Source organism: Squalius cephalus (assembly GCF_949319135.1).
Source record: "Squalius cephalus genome assembly, chromosome: 17".
Classification (NCBI taxonomy): domain Eukaryota; kingdom Metazoa; phylum Chordata; class Actinopteri; order Cypriniformes; family Leuciscidae; genus Squalius; species Squalius cephalus.
In genome coordinates this window covers 351,270-371,093 of record NC_137138.1, presented here as the reverse complement: position 1 = coordinate 371,093, position 19,824 = coordinate 351,270, and the positions used below count along the sequence as shown (strand labels likewise).

Genomic DNA, 19,824 nt, shown 5'->3' with positions numbered 1-19,824 from the left:
CCTGTGTCCCTCTCTCTCATGTGCTATATGGTGAGTAGATTGATCCCATCATTTTGAGGTAAATGTGTTCTAAAGTCTAAAAATCTGTGTGTAACTTTAAGGAATGTCACTACCAAACTCATTTTTTCTGCTATTGAGTATTTTTTTGGGGATGTTATTCCATAAAATTTAGTTGTTATATGTGTTCAACTGTTCTGACCAGTGATGGCTAACCATGTGCTGATTAGCATCTTCGAGCTAGGCTCAAAAGTTATCTAAAATTGTCACTACCAAAACAGTCACAACCGAAACATTTTCTTGAAGTTTCGGTTGTGACATTGTTTTGGTAGTGACAAAAGGGAACACATAATCCTTTATTTGGAGGAATAAACTACATTTTAGTACAGTTATGCAAATAATTACTACTGTAGTATGTTTTAGTAGTGTTTTAGTATGCAATATTCTGTTAAAATTCTGTAATGTGATGAGGTTACAATTACTTAAGGTTGCAGTCCATGATACTAGCTTAGGTGTAAGGTTGTTGTCAGTAATGTTAATTTCTATGATTAACTTGGCAAGGAGAATGACATAAAACACCAACATGCCTAAAAAAAATAGAAAAACTACAACAGAGAGACAGAGAGAATACAAACAAAGGTTGAGGGAAGACCCAGTGAAGTACGAGGAATACTTAAGGAAAGAAAATGAAAGAAATAAGAAACGAAGGGAAGAAGGAAAGTTGAAGAGTATCAGTGAATTATCTGACAGGGAGCAAAGACATGTCAGAAAAGCATGGAGGAAAAGACAGAAAAGACACAGGATGATGGTGAAAAGACAAAAAGAGATGGAGACATTTTGCAGGGCTTCCACACCACCTAGCACTTCCAGTGAGGGTGATCAGACACCAGTACACACACACACACACACACACACACACACACACACACACACACACACAGTTCAGTGGTTCTGGAGATTTATCTGAATGAGGAAAATTATTCTGAAATTAATGTATTATGTAAACACACACACACACACACACACACACACACACAGAGTTCAGTGGTTCTGGAGATTTATCTGAATGACTCATAAACAAAATGTTGAAAATGTGAAAATAAAACAAAGTGGTTCTGAGTCTACATTGTAAGTTGTTGTTTTTTTAGGAAGAAAAATCTATGAGCATACCTCTTCTCACTTGCACCTCAAGACCAAAGTATAGAATAGCTCGAGGTGTTCTTATAAGATATTTACTGTCAGATGTGTGTCTGCTATATGTACTGACTGCATATGTGCATCATAGTTATTTATTTATATTAACATAAAATGTGGACAGTCTGATTCAGCCATGGCAAACTAATTATTGTGGTCACTACCAAAACATTACTGTCACTACCAAAAATGTGCAGTCACTACCGTAACATGGGATGTTTTGTCAAAAATAAAGTATATTGAATTATCAACTAAGATGTTATGATAGTGTTTGGTTCAATGCATATTAATACTAATGAATCCTTAACTTTGAAATCAGTACGATAAACTTTATGCCTTCTACAAAGAAAGATTGGGTTCAAAATACAACAAATCTCATAAATCACACTTAAAATATTATTAAAATTATAATCTTTATTGATTTAACCAGTAAAAATATTTTTTAAAAATAGAAAAAATATATATTTATAAGGTAGATGTAAACAAAATCTTAATAGGTCATTATAAGCCTTCTTAATAAATTATTTAATATTGTGTTTCGGTAGTGACAAATTTGGGGAGAAGGAAAATATTCCAGCATTTTCTGAAAATACAATATGAGAATTAACTGCACAATTACTAGAAAAGCATACCTTGGATATTATACAATTTGCATACATGCAAAATTTGTGGGAAAAAACAAAAAAATTTCAAGATGTTTCCAACTCTGACTTTGCACCAATTCTGTAGAATGGCCCATATATATGAGAGCTTCTAACTATTGTTGTATGAGCTTCACACTGTTTCACCTTTTACTGCAAAGAAAAAGGCATGTAAAACATAAAACACAGACAAGCAAACCATATATCTGCTATTAAAATTAATTTTGATTAAAAAACAAATGCTAACATGTATATTCCTCCAAGAAAAGTTGAGTTATTGAACATTATGAAAGGTTTTATAAGGAAAAACCTGTCAGACGCGATGGCCGAATCTTTCCTCACAACTGAATGACCGTTAAATGATCTTCAGTTTGAATGGTTTCCCGCGCTTGCTGAACAGACACCGCGAACGGACGCTGTCACGTGATACATGATACTTTACTCAGCGCTGGTCAGAATGGACCAATCACAGGATTCTGGATTTTATTTCTGTATACGATATTTTAGTTTAATCATTCTACAGAGCTTATACATTTACATTTATGGAATTAGAAGACGCAGAAAGAAAAGTACTTTGTCAGAGCCAGCACTTGATTGCTCTTCATTTAGCCATTCTCTAGTTTTACGGTAATACACTTTTATAAAAAGATTGTGCTGACATTTGAAAGCCTTTTGAGCCTCATTCCCCCCAGAATATAATAATAATTGGGAACAACTTTAAGAATTCCATTTGCTTCAGTTTGTTGACGTCTGGATTCAACAACCAATGAAAGTCGAGGACGAGAAGCCGAGCCAATGAGGTGCGAGCCCGTTTGTGCGTCAGTGACGTTGCGTCAGCGTGCAGAGCTCGCGTGCCCTTGGCTTTTATTAACGACTGAATCATATTTATTAAGGTATGATCGACATTAAGATGTGATTTCTGCTGTTTACAATCTTTACTTTAAAGCTCGTGTGCGGGAACGAACGCCAGAGTTGTTAAGGGAGAGCTGGTTAGTTTCTCACGAGATCATCTAATCCTGATTAAACTCCAGATATTATTGTTTTCAACTTCAGATTGTTATATGATCTCCCTCGAGATATGATCTGCGTTCTGACTGAACCCGCCTCGGTTCCTGCCGTTAATCCGGATTAATGATCCAACTGGTCAGGCTTTATCGAGGTTCTGCTGGTTTTAATGATCTCGCACTTCTGTGCTTCATCTTTCACTTCAACGTTGAAAATTAAATTATAGTTGCTAAATTTTAGCATTTTTGATATAATAAGGACACTTTATTCCCCGCTCCCGTTTACTGTGATTCAATATAAACACTTACAGAAAAAACTTTGTGAACATGTGAAATACATGAAAATAATGCCGTCACTATACGAGTGACTGTGTGTGTGTGTGTGTGTGTGTGTGTGTGTGTGAATGAGTGTGTACGTTACGTTTGAGTGTGTGTGTGTGGGTGTGTGTGTGTGTGTGTGAGTGAGTGAGTGAGTGAGTGAGTGAATGAGTGTGTACGTTTGTGTGTGTGTGTGAGAGAGAGAGAGTGAATTTGTGTGTGTGTGTGTGTGTGTGTGTGTGTGTGTGTGTGTGAGAGAGTTTGTGTTGTGATCTTCTGTCTCTTCTTCTCTTCTACAGGATGGGTTTTCTTCTCTCTAAATCTATGGATCAGAGTCTCCAGAAGCAGCAGGAGTTCATGTTGATCAGCGGGAGAATGCAGGTGTGTGTGTGTGTGTGTGTGTGTGTGAGAGAGAGTCGGAGAGTGTGTGTGAGAGAGAGAGAGAGAGAGAGAATGCATGTGTGTGTGTGTGAGAGAGAGAGAGAGAGAGAGAGAATGCAGGTGTGTGTGTGTGTGTGTGAGAGAGAGAGAGAGAATGCAGGTGTGTGTGTGTGTGTGTGTGTGTGTGTGTGAGAGTCGGAGAGTGTGTGTGTGTGTGAGAGAGAGAGAGAGAATGCAGGTGTGTGTGTGTGTGTGTGTGTGTGCTCATTCTGCTGCTTATTTCCTCAGATTTTCGCCGAGGGCCACAAAGCTTTTATTGCAATGGCGAAGAGCTCGTTTTGTCATGCGTGTGTGTGTGTGTGTGTGTGTGTGTGTGTGTGTGTGTGTGTGATGAATCTCAGCCCACGAGGCTTCCTCTTCATCATCTTCATCATCATCACCTGAGAATCTCACAGATTATGAAGGATTCAGTAAAATATGGTTGTGTGAGTGTGTGTGTGAGTGTGTGTGTGTGTGTGTGTGAGTGTGTGTGTGTGTGTGTGCCCGCTCACAAGGCTGAGGTGAGGAGTGTGAGAGCGCCTGATCTCTGTCACTTTAATACGCTCTCGTTAATGAATGCATGAGTGAACATGAACTAGCGATGAAATGATGTTGTAAAAGCATGTTTATATCTTTGTTATTTAGTAAAAATATAATTGTTCTTGTTAGTTCACATGCATTAACGAACTGAGCTTTGGATTTTACAAATGCATTAATGTTGAAATTAACATAAACTAAGATTTATTAAAGTAGTAGAAGTGTTGATCATAACCAACCAATGCCAACAATGAGACCTCACTGTAAGTGTGTGTGTAAGTGTGTGTGTATATATGTACAGTGTGTGTAAGTGTGTGTGTATATATGTACAGTGTGTGTGTGTGTAAGTGTGTGTGTATATATGTACAGTGTGTGTGTGTAAGTGTGTGTGTATGTATAGTGTGTGTGTGTAAGTGTGTGTGTATATATGTACAGTGTGTGTGTGTGTGTGTGTGCAGTAATGGCCGATGTGGGACAGATGTTTGTTGTTAATGAGTCCACTAGTTTGATAGCCATCTAGATGTGAGAGCAGTGTGTGTGTGTGTGTGTAAGTGTGTGTGTATATATGTACAGTGTGTGTGTGTGTGTGTAAGTGTGTGTGTATATATGTACAGTGTGTGTGTTGTCCACCTGGCGCTGGCGTCGGAGAACACTGGCAGGAGCCACGGCAGATCCTGCTTTACTGCGCGAGGAAGATCACAGAAAAACCAAAGCAACATACTCTTGTTTTTACTACGGTCTGAACTAATCTAACGTTCGTCGTGTTTCATGTGTTAACCAATGAGTGATGATGTCACTTCCTGCTCTGCGGCATCACATGGGCGTCTGCGCTGGAGATTCAGCCAATCAAAGCTTGCGTCTGTGTTTCCCTCTGGAGTGTCAGAAGCACAGATCCGCAAGCGCTCCGCATCGGCACACTCCTGTTCCATCCCGGGAACTGCTGTTATTCCAGCCTCAGATCCTCGGATGAGCAGAAGCTCGTTAGGGTTAGATGATGATGATGTCATGATGACGAGGGTCACGTGACCCTGTTCTCAGCGCTGGTATTCCTGGCCTTCGGACGCTCATAAACACTGGTTATCGTCCTCAATCTAATAAACGTCCTCCAGCTCCTCCACTCCTCCACAAATGCGGATCATCTTTCTGAATATTGCTCTTCCTCACTGAACCTCGTCTTCACTCAGGATAGGGGAAGATCCCGGCGGTTTCCAGCGCTTCATCAAACTCTCCGTTTCTCACTCGCTAATTCAAACTAATGACATTTGAATTGTCCTGAAAAGGGCAGAGGATGGAAGTGTGTGTGTGTGTGTGTGAGACAGCAGCAACTCATATAAACTCATCATCAGTGTGTGTGTGTGTGTGTGTGTGTGTGTGTGTGGCGTTTGTATACTCTCTGTGTGACCAGCCCTGATAAACAAGACCAGTTTAATCCAGCACAAACCGGCCTCACCGGGGCTCTCGTTTATGAAAGTGTGTGTGCGTCCTCACTAACGGTGTATGTGTGTGTGTGTGTGTGTGCGTCCTCACTAACGGTGTGTGTGTGTGTGTGTGTGTGCGTCCTCACTAACGGTGTGTGTGTGTGTGTGTGCGTCCTCACTAACGGTGTGTGTGTGTGTGTGTGCGTCCTCACTAACGGTGTGTGTGTGTGTGTGTGTGCGTCCTCACTAACGGTGTGTGTGTGTGTGTGTGTGTGCGTCCTCACTAACGGTGTGTGTGTGTGTGTCTGTGTGTTATAGACGAGGCCCTGGACCGTGGTCAGTGTGTGTGTGTGTGTGTGTGTGTGTGTGTTATAGACGAGGCCCTGGACCGTGGTCAGTGTGTGTGTGTGTGTGTTTGTGTTATAGACGAGGCCCTGGATCGTGGTCAGTGTGTGTGTGTGTGTGTGTGTTATAGACGAGGCCCTGGACCGTGGTCAGTGTGTGTGTGTGTGTGTTTGTGTGTGTTATAGACGAGGCCCTGGACCGTGGTCAGTGTGTGTGTGTGTGTGTGTTATAGACGAGGCCCTGGACCGTGGTCAGTGTGTGTGTGTGTGTGTGTGTGTGTGTGTGTGTGTTATAGACAAGGCCCTGGACCGTGGTCAGTGTGTGTGTGTGTGTGTGTGTGTGTGTGTGTGTGTGTGTGTGTTATAGACGAGGCCCTGGACCGTGGTCAGTGTGTGTGTGTGTGTGTGTGTGTGTGTGTGTGTGTTATAGACGAGGCCCTGGACCGTGGTCAGTGTGTGTGTGTGTGTGTGTGTTATAGACGAGGCCCTGGACCGTGGTCAGTGTGTGTGTGTGTGTGTGTGTGTTATAGACGAGGCCCTGGACCGTGGTCAGTGTGTGTGTGTGTGTGTGTGTGTGTGTGTGTGTGTGTGTGTGTGTGTTATAGACGAGGCCCTGGACCGTGGTCAGTGTGTGTGTGTGTGTGTGTGTGTGTGTGTGTGTGTGTGTGTGTGTGTGTGTGTGTTATAGACGAGGCCCTGGACCGTGGTCAGTGTGTGTGTGTGTGTGTGTGTGTGTGTGTGTGTGTGTGTGTGGATCTGTCAGACTCCTGTCTGGGTTACGGGGAACACACTCGTCCAGAAACCGTCACTCGTGGCCTTTCGGGAGAATGTCAGTGAGTTTCCCACCAGCGTTTCCACTTCATCACTTCATCACTTCATCACCTCTCCTCAACATCTCACACACTCCTGAAGGACAGCAGATCTGAGACGGTCAGCTGAGCAGTTCTCGAACAGCACTGCCGTTAAAGCCACCAGGACATCAGACTGGATATTCTTATGTTTTTATGGAATATTGCAGAGTTTGTTACAAATGATCATTATCGTGTTAATAATGTTGAATCAGAATCAGTTCCTCTTACAGCATCTCTTCTCTGATGACGAGGGCGGGGCAACCTGTCACTCACATGAGATCAGCCAATAGCAAACCACAACCGTCCAATCAATTCCCCACGGACACGATCAAGCCCCGCCCACATGTGTTCTTGCTCCTGAAAGTTAGCGCATGTTAACAAACTCAGAAAGGAAGTCTGTCAGATTCTGCCAGTGAGTTTCTGTGTTTCACTCGCACTGCTAGCCTGATTAGCACTCAACCAGCTGATTGGGTTAGAGATAATTAATGCTTTTGATTCGAGTGGAGCGACGGCGTTTACTTCACCTCGTTAGCAAACGTTATTCCTGGTCATTTACATCACTTTAAGCGGCCGTTCATCATCGTTACGAGAGTGAAATCAGAGAACCTGTAATCTGTCACAGCACGTCTGATTCCTGTCCTTTACCATCACAGTAAAGTCTCTAAAGTCCCCCTGTGGCGAAAATACAGCTTTTAATGTTCATGCTAATACGCTTTAACTCAATCCACGTGTAAATTCATAAGTCGACAGTATTTCCACCTTAAAACTGCAGTGAACCAAAGACAGTCTCAAACGTCACAAACTACCTTGTAACCAATCAGATCAACGTGTGATCGTCAACCAGTGGATCTCTGAGCTGAGTGAGTGAGTGGAGGCGGGGCTCATCTGCATATTCATAGAGCCGCGCATACTAAATGAGGCAAGGGTGTCGAGTTACATTCAAGATATTTTAAGCCATGAAGACATTATTTTCGAAGGAAAAAATGTTTAAATATTATGTTGGTGATCAAAGATGAGTCTTAAGAGATAAAATGATTGACATGTCAGGAAGCTTCCGCTTGCAAACAGGAAGTGGCTCTGACCTCCAGACAAAGACAGGAAATGTGAGGCGTTCACAGGCCACACACACACACACACGGTAATGAGAGCTAATGAATAGTCTAATAAAGCCGTATTCATGTGCAGATTGTGTGTGACGGATGCTTTGTTTGGTCAGGAAGAGTGAGACGTGTGTGTGTGTGACGTGTTCATGAGGTCAGGCGTGTCTGCAGCTCTTCACCTGAACACACACACACACACGTCAGCCTGACTCAGAGGTGTGTGTGTTGTGTTTCTGCAGTTGGAGCGTCAGATTCTGATGCAGAATGAGATGCGCGAGCGTCAGATGGCGATGCAGATCGCCTGGTCTCGAGAGTTCCTCAAGTACTTCTCCTCCTTCTTCGGCCTAACAGCGCTGGGGCTCACCGTCGGGTCTGTAACACACACACACACACACACACAGACTATACACACACACACACACTATACACACTATACACACACACACACTATACACACACACACACTCGCTCACACACTACACACACACTCACTCACACACTACACACACACTCACTCACACACACACTATATACAAACACACTCACTCACTCACACACACACATACACTATATACACACTCTCACTCACACACACACCCCCACACACACATGTGTTTTATGATGTGTGTGTAGCCTTACAGTGGTCTCCACACATGCGCTGCTGTTTCAGGAATGCCACTCGCGTCAGCTTTATTTCTCCAGATCACCGTAATAAACAGCAGAATATCAGAATCAGTGCAGAAACCTCATCAGATATGAGATGACGTCTATCTCTGCTGTAAGAGTCTTTATTCAGATCCGCTCTCGTCTGATGGGGTCAGATCTGATCCGCTCTCGTCTGATGGTGTCAGATCAGATCCGCTCTCGCCTGATGGTGTCAGATCAGATCCGCTCTCGCCTGATGGGGTCAGATCAGATCCGCTCTCGCCTGATGGGGTCAGATCAGATCCGCTCTCGCCTGATGGGGTCAGATCAGATCCGCTCTCGCCTGATGGGGTCAGATCTGATCCGCTCTCGCCTGATGGGGTCAGATCAGATCCGCTCTCGCCTGATGGTGTCAGATCAGATCCGCTCTCGCCTGATGGGGTCAGATCAGATCCGCTCTCGCCTGATGGGGTCAGATCAGATCCGCTCTCGCCTGATGGGGTCAGATCTGATCCGCTCTCGCCTGATGGGGTCAGATCAGATCCGCTCTCGCCTGATGGGGTCAGATCTGATCCGCTCTCGCCTGATGGGGTCAGATCTGATCCGCTCTCGTCTGATGGGGTCAGATCAGATCCGCTCTCGCCTGATGGGGTCAGATCAGATCCGCTCTCGCCTGATGGGGTCAGATCAGATCCGCTCTCGCCTGATGGGGTCAGATCAGATCCGCTCTCGTCTGATGGGGCCAGATCAGATCCGCTCTCGTCTGATGGTGTCAGATCAGATCCGCTCTCCTCTGATGGTGTCAGATCAGATCCGCTCTCGCCTGATGGGGTCAGATCAGATCCGCTCTCGTCTGATGGTGTCAGATCAGATCCGCTCTCCTCTGATGGTGTCAGATCAGATCCGCTCTCGTCTGATGGGGCCAGATCAGATCCGCTCTCGTCTGATGGTGTCAGATCAGATCCGCTCTCCTCTGATGGTGTCAGATCAGATCCGCTCTCCTCTGATGGGGCCAGATCAGATCCGCTCTCGTCTGATGGTGTCAGATCAGATCCGCTCTCGTCTGATGGGGTCAGATCAGATCCGCTCTCCTCTGATGGGGTCAGATCAGATCCGCTCTCCTCTGATGGGGTCAGATCAGATCCGCTCTCGTCTGATGGGGTCAGATCAGATCCGCTCTCCTCTGATGGGGTCAGATCAGATCCGCTCTCCTCTGATGGGGTCAGATCAGATCCGCTCTCCTCTGATGGGGTCAGATCAGATCCGCTCTCCTCTGATGGGGTCAGATCAGATCCGCTCTCGCCTGATGGGGTCAGATCAGATCCGCTCTCGCCTGATGGGGTCAGATCAGATCCGCTCTCGCCTGATGGGGTCAGATCAGATCCGCTCTCGTCTGATGGGGTCAGATCAGATCCGCTCTCGTCTGATGGGGTCAGATCAGATCCGCTCTCCTCTGATGGGGTCAGATCAGATCCGCTCTCGCCTGATGGGGTCAGATCTGATCCGCTCTCGTCTGATGGGGTCAGATCAGATCCGCTCTCGTCTGATGGGGTCAGATCAGATCCGCTCTCGTCTGATGGGGTCAGATCAGATCCGCTCTCGTCTGATGGGGTCAGATCAGATCCGCTCTCGCCTGATGGGGTCAGATCAGATCCGCTCTCGCCTGATGGGGTCAGATCTGATCCGCTCTCGTCTGATGGGGTCAGATCAGATCCGCTCTCGTCTGATGGGGTCAGATCAGATCCGCTCTCGTCTGATGGGGTCAGATCAGATCCGCTCTCGCCTGATGGGGTCAGATCAGATCCGCTCTCGCCTGATGGGGTCAGATCAGATCCGCTCTCGCCTGATGGGGTCAGATCTGATCCGCTCTCGCCTGATGGGGTCAGATCAGATCCGCTCTCGCCTGATGGGGTCAGATCAGATCCGCTCTCGCCTGATGGGGTCAGATCAGATCCGCTCTCGTCTGATGGGGTCAGATCAGATCCGCTCTCGTCTGATGGGGTCAGATCAGATCCGCTCTCGTCTGATGGGGTCAGATCAGATCCGCTCTCGTCTGATGGGGTCAGATCAGATCCGCTCTCGTCTGATGGGGTCAGATCAGATCCGCTCTCCTCTGATGGGGTCAGATCAGATCCGCTCTCGCCTGATGGGGTCAGATCAGATCCGCTCTCGTCTGATGGGGTCAGATCAGATCCGCTCTCCTCTGATGGGGTCAGATCAGATCCGCTCTCGCCTGATGGGGTCAGATCAGATCCGCTCTCGCCTGATGGGGTCAGATCAGATCCGCTCTCGCCTGATGGGGTCAGATCAGATCCGCTCTCGCCTGATGGGGTCAGATCAGATCCGCTCTCGCCTGATGGGGTCAGATCTGATCCGCTCCTCTCGTCTGATGGGGTCAGATCTGATCCGCTCCGCTCTCGCCTGATGGGGTCAGATCTGATCCGCTCCGCTCTCGGCTGATGGGGTCAGATCTGATCCGCTCTCGCCTGATGGGGTCAGATCTGATCCGCTCCGCTCTCGCCTGATGGGGTCAGATCTGATCCGCTCTCGTCTGATGGGGTCAGATCAGATCCGCTCTCGCCTGATGGGGTCAGATCAGATCCGCTCTCGCCTGATGGGGTCAGATCAGATCCGCTCTCGCCTGATGGGGTCAGATCAGATCCGCTCTCGCCTGATGGGGTCAGATCAGATCCGCTCTCGCCTGATGGGGTCAGATCAGATCCGCTCTCCTCTGATGGGGTCAGATCAGATCCGCTCTCGCCTGATGGGGTCAGATCAGATCCGCTCTCGCCTGATGGTGTCAGATCAGATCCGCTCTCGCCTGATGGGGTCAGATCTGATCCGCTCTCCTCTGATGGGGTCAGATCAGATCCGCTCTCGCCTGATGGGGTCAGATCAGATCCGCTCTCGTCTGATGGTGTCAGATCAGATCCGCTCTCGTCTGATGGGGTCAGATCAGATCCGCTCTCGTCTGATGGGGTCAGATCAGATCCGCTCTCGCCTGATGGGGTCAGATCAGATCCGCTCTCGTCTGATGGTGTCAGATCAGATCCGCTCTCGTCTGATGGTGTCAGATCAGATCCGCTCTCGTCTGATGGTGTCAGATCAGATCCGCTCTCGCCTGATGGGGTCAGATCAGATCCGCTCTCGTCTGATGGTGTCAGATCAGATCCGCTCTCCTCTGATGGGGTCAGATCAGATCCGCTCTCCTCTGATGGTGTCAGATCAGATCCGCTCTCCTCTGATGGTGTCAGATCAGATCCGCTCTCGCCTGATGGGGTCAGATCAGATCCGCTCTCGTCTGATGGTGTCAGATCAGATCCGCTCTCCTCTGATGGGGTCAGATCAGATCCGCTCTCGCCTGATGGGGTCAGATCAGATCCGCTCTCGCCTGATGGGGTCAGATCAGATCCGCTCTCGCCTGATGGGGTCAGATCAGATCCGCTCTCGCCTGATGGGGTCAGATCAGATCCGCTCTCGTCTGATGGGGCCAGATCAGATCCGCTCTCGTCTGATGGTGTCAGATCAGATCCGCTCTCCTCTGATGGTGTCAGATCAGATCCGCTCTCGCCTGATGGGGTCAGATCAGATCCGCTCTCGTCTGATGGTGTCAGATCAGATCCGCTCTCCTCTGATGGTGTCAGATCAGATCCGCTCTCGTCTGATGGGGCCAGATCAGATCCGCTCTCGTCTGATGGTGTCAGATCAGATCCGCTCTCCTCTGATGGTGTCAGATCAGATCCGCTCTCCTCTGATGGGGCCAGATCAGATCCGCTCTCGTCTGATGGTGTCAGATCAGATCCGCTCTCGTCTGATGGGGTCAGATCAGATCCGCTCTCCTCTGATGGGGTCAGATCAGATCCGCTCTCCTCTGATGGGGTCAGATCAGATCCGCTCTCGTCTGATGGGGTCAGATCAGATCCGCTCTCCTCTGATGGGGTCAGATCAGATCCGCTCTCCTCTGATGGGGTCAGATCAGATCCGCTCTCCTCTGATGGGGTCAGATCAGATCCGCTCTCCTCTGATGGGGTCAGATCAGATCCGCTCTCGCCTGATGGGGTCAGATCAGATCCGCTCTCGCCTGATGGGGTCAGATCAGATCCGCTCTCGCCTGATGGGGTCAGATCAGATCCGCTCTCGTCTGATGGGGTCAGATCAGATCCGCTCTCGCCTGATGGGGTCAGATCTGATCCGCTCTCGTCTGATGGGGTCAGATCAGATCCGCTCTCGTCTGATGGGGTCAGATCAGATCCGCTCTCGTCTGATGGGGTCAGATCAGATCCGCTCTCGTCTGATGGGGTCAGATCAGATCCGCTCTCGCCTGATGGGGTCAGATCAGATCCGCTCTCGCCTGATGGGGTCAGATCTGATCCGCTCTCGTCTGATGGGGTCAGATCAGATCCGCTCTCGTCTGATGGGGTCAGATCAGATCCGCTCTCGTCTGATGGGGTCAGATCAGATCCGCTCTCGCCTGATGGGGTCAGATCAGATCCGCTCTCGCCTGATGGGGTCAGATCAGATCCGCTCTCGCCTGATGGGGTCAGATCTGATCCGCTCTCGCCTGATGGGGTCAGATCAGATCCGCTCTCGCCTGATGGGGTCAGATCAGATCCGCTCTCGCCTGATGGGGTCAGATCAGATCCGCTCTCGTCTGATGGGGTCAGATCAGATCCGCTCTCGTCTGATGGGGTCAGATCAGATCCGCTCTCGTCTGATGGGGTCAGATCAGATCCGCTCTCGTCTGATGGGGTCAGATCAGATCCGCTCTCGTCTGATGGGGTCAGATCAGATCCGCTCTCCTCTGATGGGGTCAGATCAGATCCGCTCTCGCCTGATGGGGTCAGATCAGATCCGCTCTCGTCTGATGGGGTCAGATCAGATCCGCTCTCCTCTGATGGGGTCAGATCAGATCCGCTCTCGCCTGATGGGGTCAGATCAGATCCGCTCTCGCCTGATGGGGTCAGATCAGATCCGCTCTCGCCTGATGGGGTCAGATCAGATCCGCTCTCGCCTGATGGGGTCAGATCTGATCCGCTCCTCTCGTCTGATGGGGTCAGATCTGATCCGCTCCGCTCTCGCCTGATGGGGTCAGATCTGATCCGCTCCGCTCTCGGCTGATGGGGTCAGATCTGATCCGCTCTCGCCTGATGGGGTCAGATCTGATCCGCTCCGCTCTCGGCTGATGGGGTCAGATCTGATCCGCTCTCGCCTGATGGGGTCAGATCAGATCCGCTCCTCTCGTCTGATGGGGTCAGATCTGATCCGGTCTCGGCTGATGGGGTCAGATCTGATCCGCTCCGCTCTCGGCTGATGGGGTCAGATCAGGTCCGCTGTCGTCTTATGGGGTCAGATCAGATCCGCTCTCGTCTGATGGGGTCAGATCTGGGATGTACTGGATATTAAGTGTCTTTTGAGCTCAGCAGTTTCAACAGTTTTCATTTAGTTGTTCCTGAACCGTTTCAGCAGTGTGTGTGTTTCTCTCGAAGTGTGTGTGTTTCTCTCGAAGTGTGTGTGTTTCTCTTGTTACAAACTGTTCTTTCTGTCCAGAGATTGAAAGCCATTCTCAAACAAAACATCTGATAAAACTCATATTTGATGAATCTGTGATGAACGCACTGATCCTGTGACACACAGAGGAAGCGAGTGACTGAAGTCTTCTGTGTTTCCAGAGCGCTGAGACGGAGGAGAGCCGTTCTTCTGGCTCCCGTCGTTCCTCTGAGCTTCATCCTGGCGTATCAGATGGACATGGCGTACGGGTCGCTGGTCCACCGCATGAGAGGTACACGAACACATTCAGTCTGAGAACACGTGAACAGGACCGGTTCTGCTCTCACACAGTCTTGATGATGTTTCTCTACTAGAACAGGTTTTCCTGCTTGAATGTTGATTATTCTCCTCATATTCTCCATTGTTGCGGCTCCTCTCTTCCCAGTCTGTCAGTAACGCTCTGTTTACTTCCTGTCTCTATGAAGCCCCTCCTTCTGAAAGCACACTGTGCTCTGATTGGTCAGCTGGAGCAGTGTGCTGTGATTGGTCGAGCACTTCGAGTGTGTTTGGGAAATGTCCCGCCTCTTTCCATAACCGCCAGTTTAACACACTACTGACTAACTCAACCAGGCCCCGCCCCTTTATTCTGCGCATGAATTATTATAATGAGGGATATTGTGACGTGTTCGTTCCCGGAAGAAACTCCAGATGAATGGAGGCGCTTCAGGAGTTCAGGAACACTGACACTGATATAGAGAAGAACTGGAGCTTCTTCATCCTCAGACCGCAACAGCACACACTGAACACGGTGTAGAACAGGTCCGGTTTACATGAACATGTCTGTCTCGCTCGTCTCAGAAGCTCGTCTGCTGTTAAAAACACATTTAAATCTAATCTAATTATTTCATCATCAGCATGTGTGACACTTTTACTGATTAAAAGACCCAGTTAATGAGCGCAGTGACGTCATGCGGCTTTCCTCTGCTATCACTGATTGAATATTGATTGGCTTTAAATGGATTCCTTAAAAATCCCGCTTTGATGGCGAGGGAATGTGGATGTTGTAATTAGTGAACAGTGCAGTTGCTGATGATCACGTCTGACGGTGTGTGTGTGTGTGTGTGTGTTCATGTGATCTGCAGCCGAGGCAGAGAGCATCATGGTCTCTGAGAGCGAGCGCCTGGATCTTCCTCACGGGACGCCCACGTTTGAGAGCATCGAGAAATCCCGACGATCCCGAGCTCACCTGACGTCTCTGCTGGAGAAATGAGTGCCTGTCCTGATCAGTCCTGACGATCCTGATGAATCCCGAACCTTAACGAGTCCTGATGAATCCTGACGAACCTTAATGAGTCCTGATGAATCCTGACGAATCCTTATGAACCCTGACGAATCCTGAAATCCTGACGAACCCTGACCAACCTTAACGAGTCCTGACGAACCCTGACCAACCTTAACGAGTCCTGATGAATCCTGACGAATCCTTATGAACCCTGACGAATCCTGAAATCCTGACGAACCCTGACCAACCTTAACGAGTCCTGACGAACCCTGACCAACCTTAACGAGTCCTGATGAATCCTGACGAATCCTTATGAACCCTGACGAATCCTGAAATCCTGACGAACCCTGACCAACCTTAACGAGTCCTGACGAACCCTGACCAACCTTAACGAGTCCTGATGAATCCTGACGAATCCTTATGAACCCTGACGAATCCTGAAATCCTGACGAACCCTGACCAACCTTAACGAGTCCTGACCAACCCTGACCAACCTTAACGAGTCCTGATGAATCCTGACAAATCCTTACGAACCTGACGAATTCTGATGAATCCTTACGAACCTGATGAATTCTGATGAATCCTGACGAATTCTGACTTACACGAACCTGACGATCCTGATTATCCTGACGAATCATTACGAATCCTGAAAATCCTGACGAACACAAATCCTGATGAATCCTGACTTACACAATCCTGACGAATCCTGAAAATCCTGATGAACACGAATCCTGACTTACACGAACCTGACGAATCCTGACTTACACAAACCTGACGATCCTGATTATCCTGACAAATCCTTACGAATCCTGAAAATCCTGACGAACACGAATCCTGACGATGCTGATTATCCTGACGTATCCTTACGAATCCTGAAAATCCTGACGAACAGGAATCCTGACGAACAGGAATCCTGACGAATCCTTACGAATCCTGAAAATCCTGACGAACAGGAATCCTAATGATACTGATTATCCTGACTAATCCTTACGAATCCTGAAAATCCTGACGAACACGAATCCTGACTTACACAAACCTGATGATCCTGATTATCCTGATGAATCCTGACTTACACGAACCTGACGATCCTGATTATCCTGACGAATCCTGACTTACACAAACCTGACGAATCCTGACGATCCTGATTATCCTTACGAATCCTTAAGAACCTGACAAACACGAATCCTGACGAACCTTAATGAGTCCTGATGAATCCTGACGAATCCTTATGAACCCTGATGAATCCTGACAGATCCTGATGGATCCTGACGAACCTCAACGAGTCCTGATGAATCCTGACAAATCCTTACGAACCTGACGAATCCTGACTTACACGAACCTGACGATCCTGATTATCCTGATGAATCCTTACGAATCCTGGTAATCCTGACGAATCCTGAAAATCCTGACGAACACGAATCCTGACTTACACGAACCTGATGAATCCTGACGATTCTGATTATCCTGACGAATCCTTAAGAACCTGACGAACCTGATGAAGGTGACCTTAATGACCCAGGAATGTTCAGTCTAATTGGGAGTGTTTCGGAGTGATCGGCTTCTCCAGCAGTATTCCAGCCAAACGCGATTGTGTTTCCATTGTGCTTCATGTGATCTGTTGATTCTCAGGTGTTTCTGCACTTATTGCCTAATTATTAATGCTTTCAAAATGCCTGGAAAGATAGAAAACATGATTAAAATATATTGTGTTAATATATATTGTATATTTCCTATACACTTTATTGTTCATGGTTGTAATGGAGCGTCCAACCGTGTTTCGTTTTTATTGTGATCATGACCTTTGTGTCCAACAATAAACCTTTAAAGCAATTTTTAATGTTTAATTTTTCCATAAAATGTTATTAAGATGATTTTCTGTGTGTGTGATGCATAAAAAAAATATTCCATTTGGATATTAAAATATTATTTTTTTTAAACATGATTTTATCAAAATGAAGCCAATGTCTGTTCGAGAAAATAAAACCGATTGAATATTATTTAGGATTGTTTGGTTTTCTTTTGCTCAATTGCTGAAAGATGAAACACGAAATCAATATTTTGGAAATAAATTATTCTTATTAAATCACGTTTGTGCTCGACATCATTCATCTGTAGTGAGCAATATCAATAATAATCTATAACAGTAAGAACTGAGTGATGTTGTTCAGCCGGCGTGCGCGCGCGCGTCAGTGACGTCAGTCCGAGTGTGTATAAAGTCTCCGAACTGATGGAGAGTCTCCAGAAAGCAGCAGCTCGAGAAACTCCAGTGGTTTTTCTTTGATGAGATCGCGTTAATGCACTTGATGACGATGTTCCGCGTGTTTCTGTCCGTTGTGCTGGTGTGTGTGTGCGGTGTGTGTGTGTGTGTGAGCGCGGAGCGGCAGGAGTTACCCAGAGACTTCGGAGTGAAGCTGTGCGGGCGCGAGTTCATCAGAGCCGTGATCTTCACCTGCGGGGGCTCGCGCTGGAGGAGAGACAGTACGTGCTTCATCATCTTCTTCATCATCATCATCATCATCACATCATCATCATCTTCACCTGCGGGGGCTCGCGCTGGAGGAGAGACAGTACGTGCTTCATCATCTTCTTCATCATCATCATCATCATCACATCATCATCATCTTCACCTGCGGGGGCTCGCGCTGGAGGAGAGACAGTACGTGCTTCATCATCTTCTTCATCATCATCATCATCATCACATCATCATCATCTTCACCTGCGGGGGCTCGCGCTGGAGGAGAGACAGTACGTGCTTCATCATCTTCTTCATCATCATCATCATCATCATCACATCTTCATCATCTTCACCTGCGGGGGCTCGCGCTGGAGGAGAGACAGTACGTGCTTCATCATCTTCTTCATCATCATCATCATCATCACATCTTCATCATCTTCACCTGCGGGGGCTCGCGCTGGAGGAGAGACAGTACGTGCTTCTTCATCTTCATCACATCATCATCATCACATCATCATCATCACAGTATAGGGGTTGAACGCCTTCAGATTTTAAAGTCGACGCTTATGTGATTAAAGTCGAGTCGACGAGTCGCTGATGACGTCATTGATGGACAAGTCGAGTCTCCTTTACAGCGCTTTTTACAACACAGAGTTTCAGAGCAGCTTTACAGAGATAACAGGAGAATAATGCAGCAAAGTTTGTTTCCAGAAGAAAAAGGCGTCTCAGTCCAGCTTAAGGAAGTTCAGAGATGCTTCCCAGACAGCAACATAGTAACCGTGATTAAAGGGTTAGTTCACTTTCAAAAAAAATGTTTGCTGATAATTTACTCTCCCCGATGTCATCCGAGATATCCATGTCTTTCTTTCTTCAGTCGAAAAGAAATGAAGGTTTTTGAGGAAAACACTATAGGGTTTTTCTCCACAGAATGGACTTCAATGGCAACCGACGATTCCAGTGTTCACAGAAGGGCTAGATGACCGTCCCAGTGCAGCTTCACAGTCTCGACTCGATCCCAGTCCAGAAATACGGGTCTTATCTCGCCAAACGATCGGTTTTCTAAAATATATATATACTTTTTAACCTCTAATGCCCGTCTTGTGCCATCTCTGAGAGTGGTTAAAAAGTATATATTTTAGAAAACCGATCGTACTCACACTAGAACACCGTCATCATCTTCATCATCATCACAGTATTGTTTGTTAATTTGTGGCATATTTAGCTCACCTTTCAATGTAAAATAATATACTTTTATTACTAAAATCATGTAATTTGTTCTGTATTTCAGTTGATTTATGGATGAACATTCAATAATATGAATTCTAGAGCAATGAGCTCTAATATTATATCAATATGATACAGTGATATCTGAAAATAATGTCATTCAGGAAACACTCCTGTCACTGTTAGATCCACAGTTCTGTAGTTTCTGAAATATCATTGATGATTGAACAGAATATTAAGAGTGGGATCATCAGCTTCTTTACTGGCATCGTTTACTGTGCTGATGTGTGTGTGTGTGTGTGTGTGTGTGTGTGTCGCAGGTCCCTGGTCCCTGGATGGAGGTGTGCCGCTTCTCTGGTCTCTCCGGCTGGACATGATGACCTCTGACTCGATGACCTCTGACCGCAGGAAGAGGAACTTCTCGCTGGGACTGGCGGGAATGTGCTGTAATCAGGGCTGCACGAAAAACGACATCGGCCGCCTGTGCTGAGAGTCACTGATGAAGATGAAGATGATGAGGAAGGACTTGCACTGCACAGATACTTTAATTTGTATATATTTCCTTTGACCACGTCAATAAAAGTCCACGTCCTGATTGCAACCTTCATGTTTGACTGCCAGTGATTCGCTCATACACCAGAATCACCAAACCAATAAAGAAACCCTGCTGTGAGTGATTTACTCTGTGCACCGCGGTAAAGCCTCCTCCTCACAGTTATAGTCATCAGAATAAACACTTCCTCTGTTCTGAATGAAAGTCACTGTTTCATTGTGAATGTTTATCGGAACTTGCCTGATAAAAATCTGGTTTCTAAGTTAAATTGAGCTTGAATATTAAAGATATATATATATTAACAAGAACATGTCTCTTTCAAAGGTCTCAGAGACTGAAAGTCATAATTAAACA

General features: G+C 47.0%; 2 protein-coding genes across 6 annotated transcripts; both read left to right on the top strand.

Moving 5' to 3' along the window:
- Nucleotides 1-2,619: 2,619 nt before the first annotated feature.
- On the top strand, nt 2,620-19,620 carry plgrkt (plasminogen receptor, C-terminal lysine transmembrane protein). Of its 5 annotated transcripts, XM_079847794.1 has the most exons (6): nt 2,621-2,725; nt 3,454-3,535; nt 8,064-8,194; nt 14,139-14,248; nt 15,099-15,265; nt 15,323-15,349. In XM_079847794.1, the coding sequence occupies exons 1-5, from the start codon at nt 2,628-2,630 to the stop codon at nt 15,224-15,226; spliced, it is 549 nt and encodes a 182-aa protein (XP_079703920.1). In that variant the 5' UTR covers nt 2,621-2,627; the 3' UTR covers nt 15,227-15,265; nt 15,323-15,349. The 5 variants fall into 5 exon arrangements, with proteins under 5 accessions (XP_079703918.1, XP_079703920.1, XP_079703919.1 ...); XM_079847792.1 differs by lacking the exons at nt 15,099-15,265; nt 15,323-15,349 and adding an exon at nt 19,238-19,620 and having other exon boundaries at nt 2,620-2,725; XM_079847793.1 differs by having other exon boundaries at nt 15,099-16,447.
- Nucleotides 17,345-18,231, top strand: rln1 (relaxin 1; the record flags this gene model as incomplete). The annotated part of the gene is made up of 1 exon (XM_079846533.1): nt 17,345-18,231. Exon 1 carries the CDS (start codon nt 17,533-17,535, stop codon nt 18,229-18,231), a length of 699 nt encoding a protein of 232 aa, XP_079702659.1. The 5' UTR covers nt 17,345-17,532.
- Nucleotides 19,621-19,824: the final 204 nt, after the last annotated feature.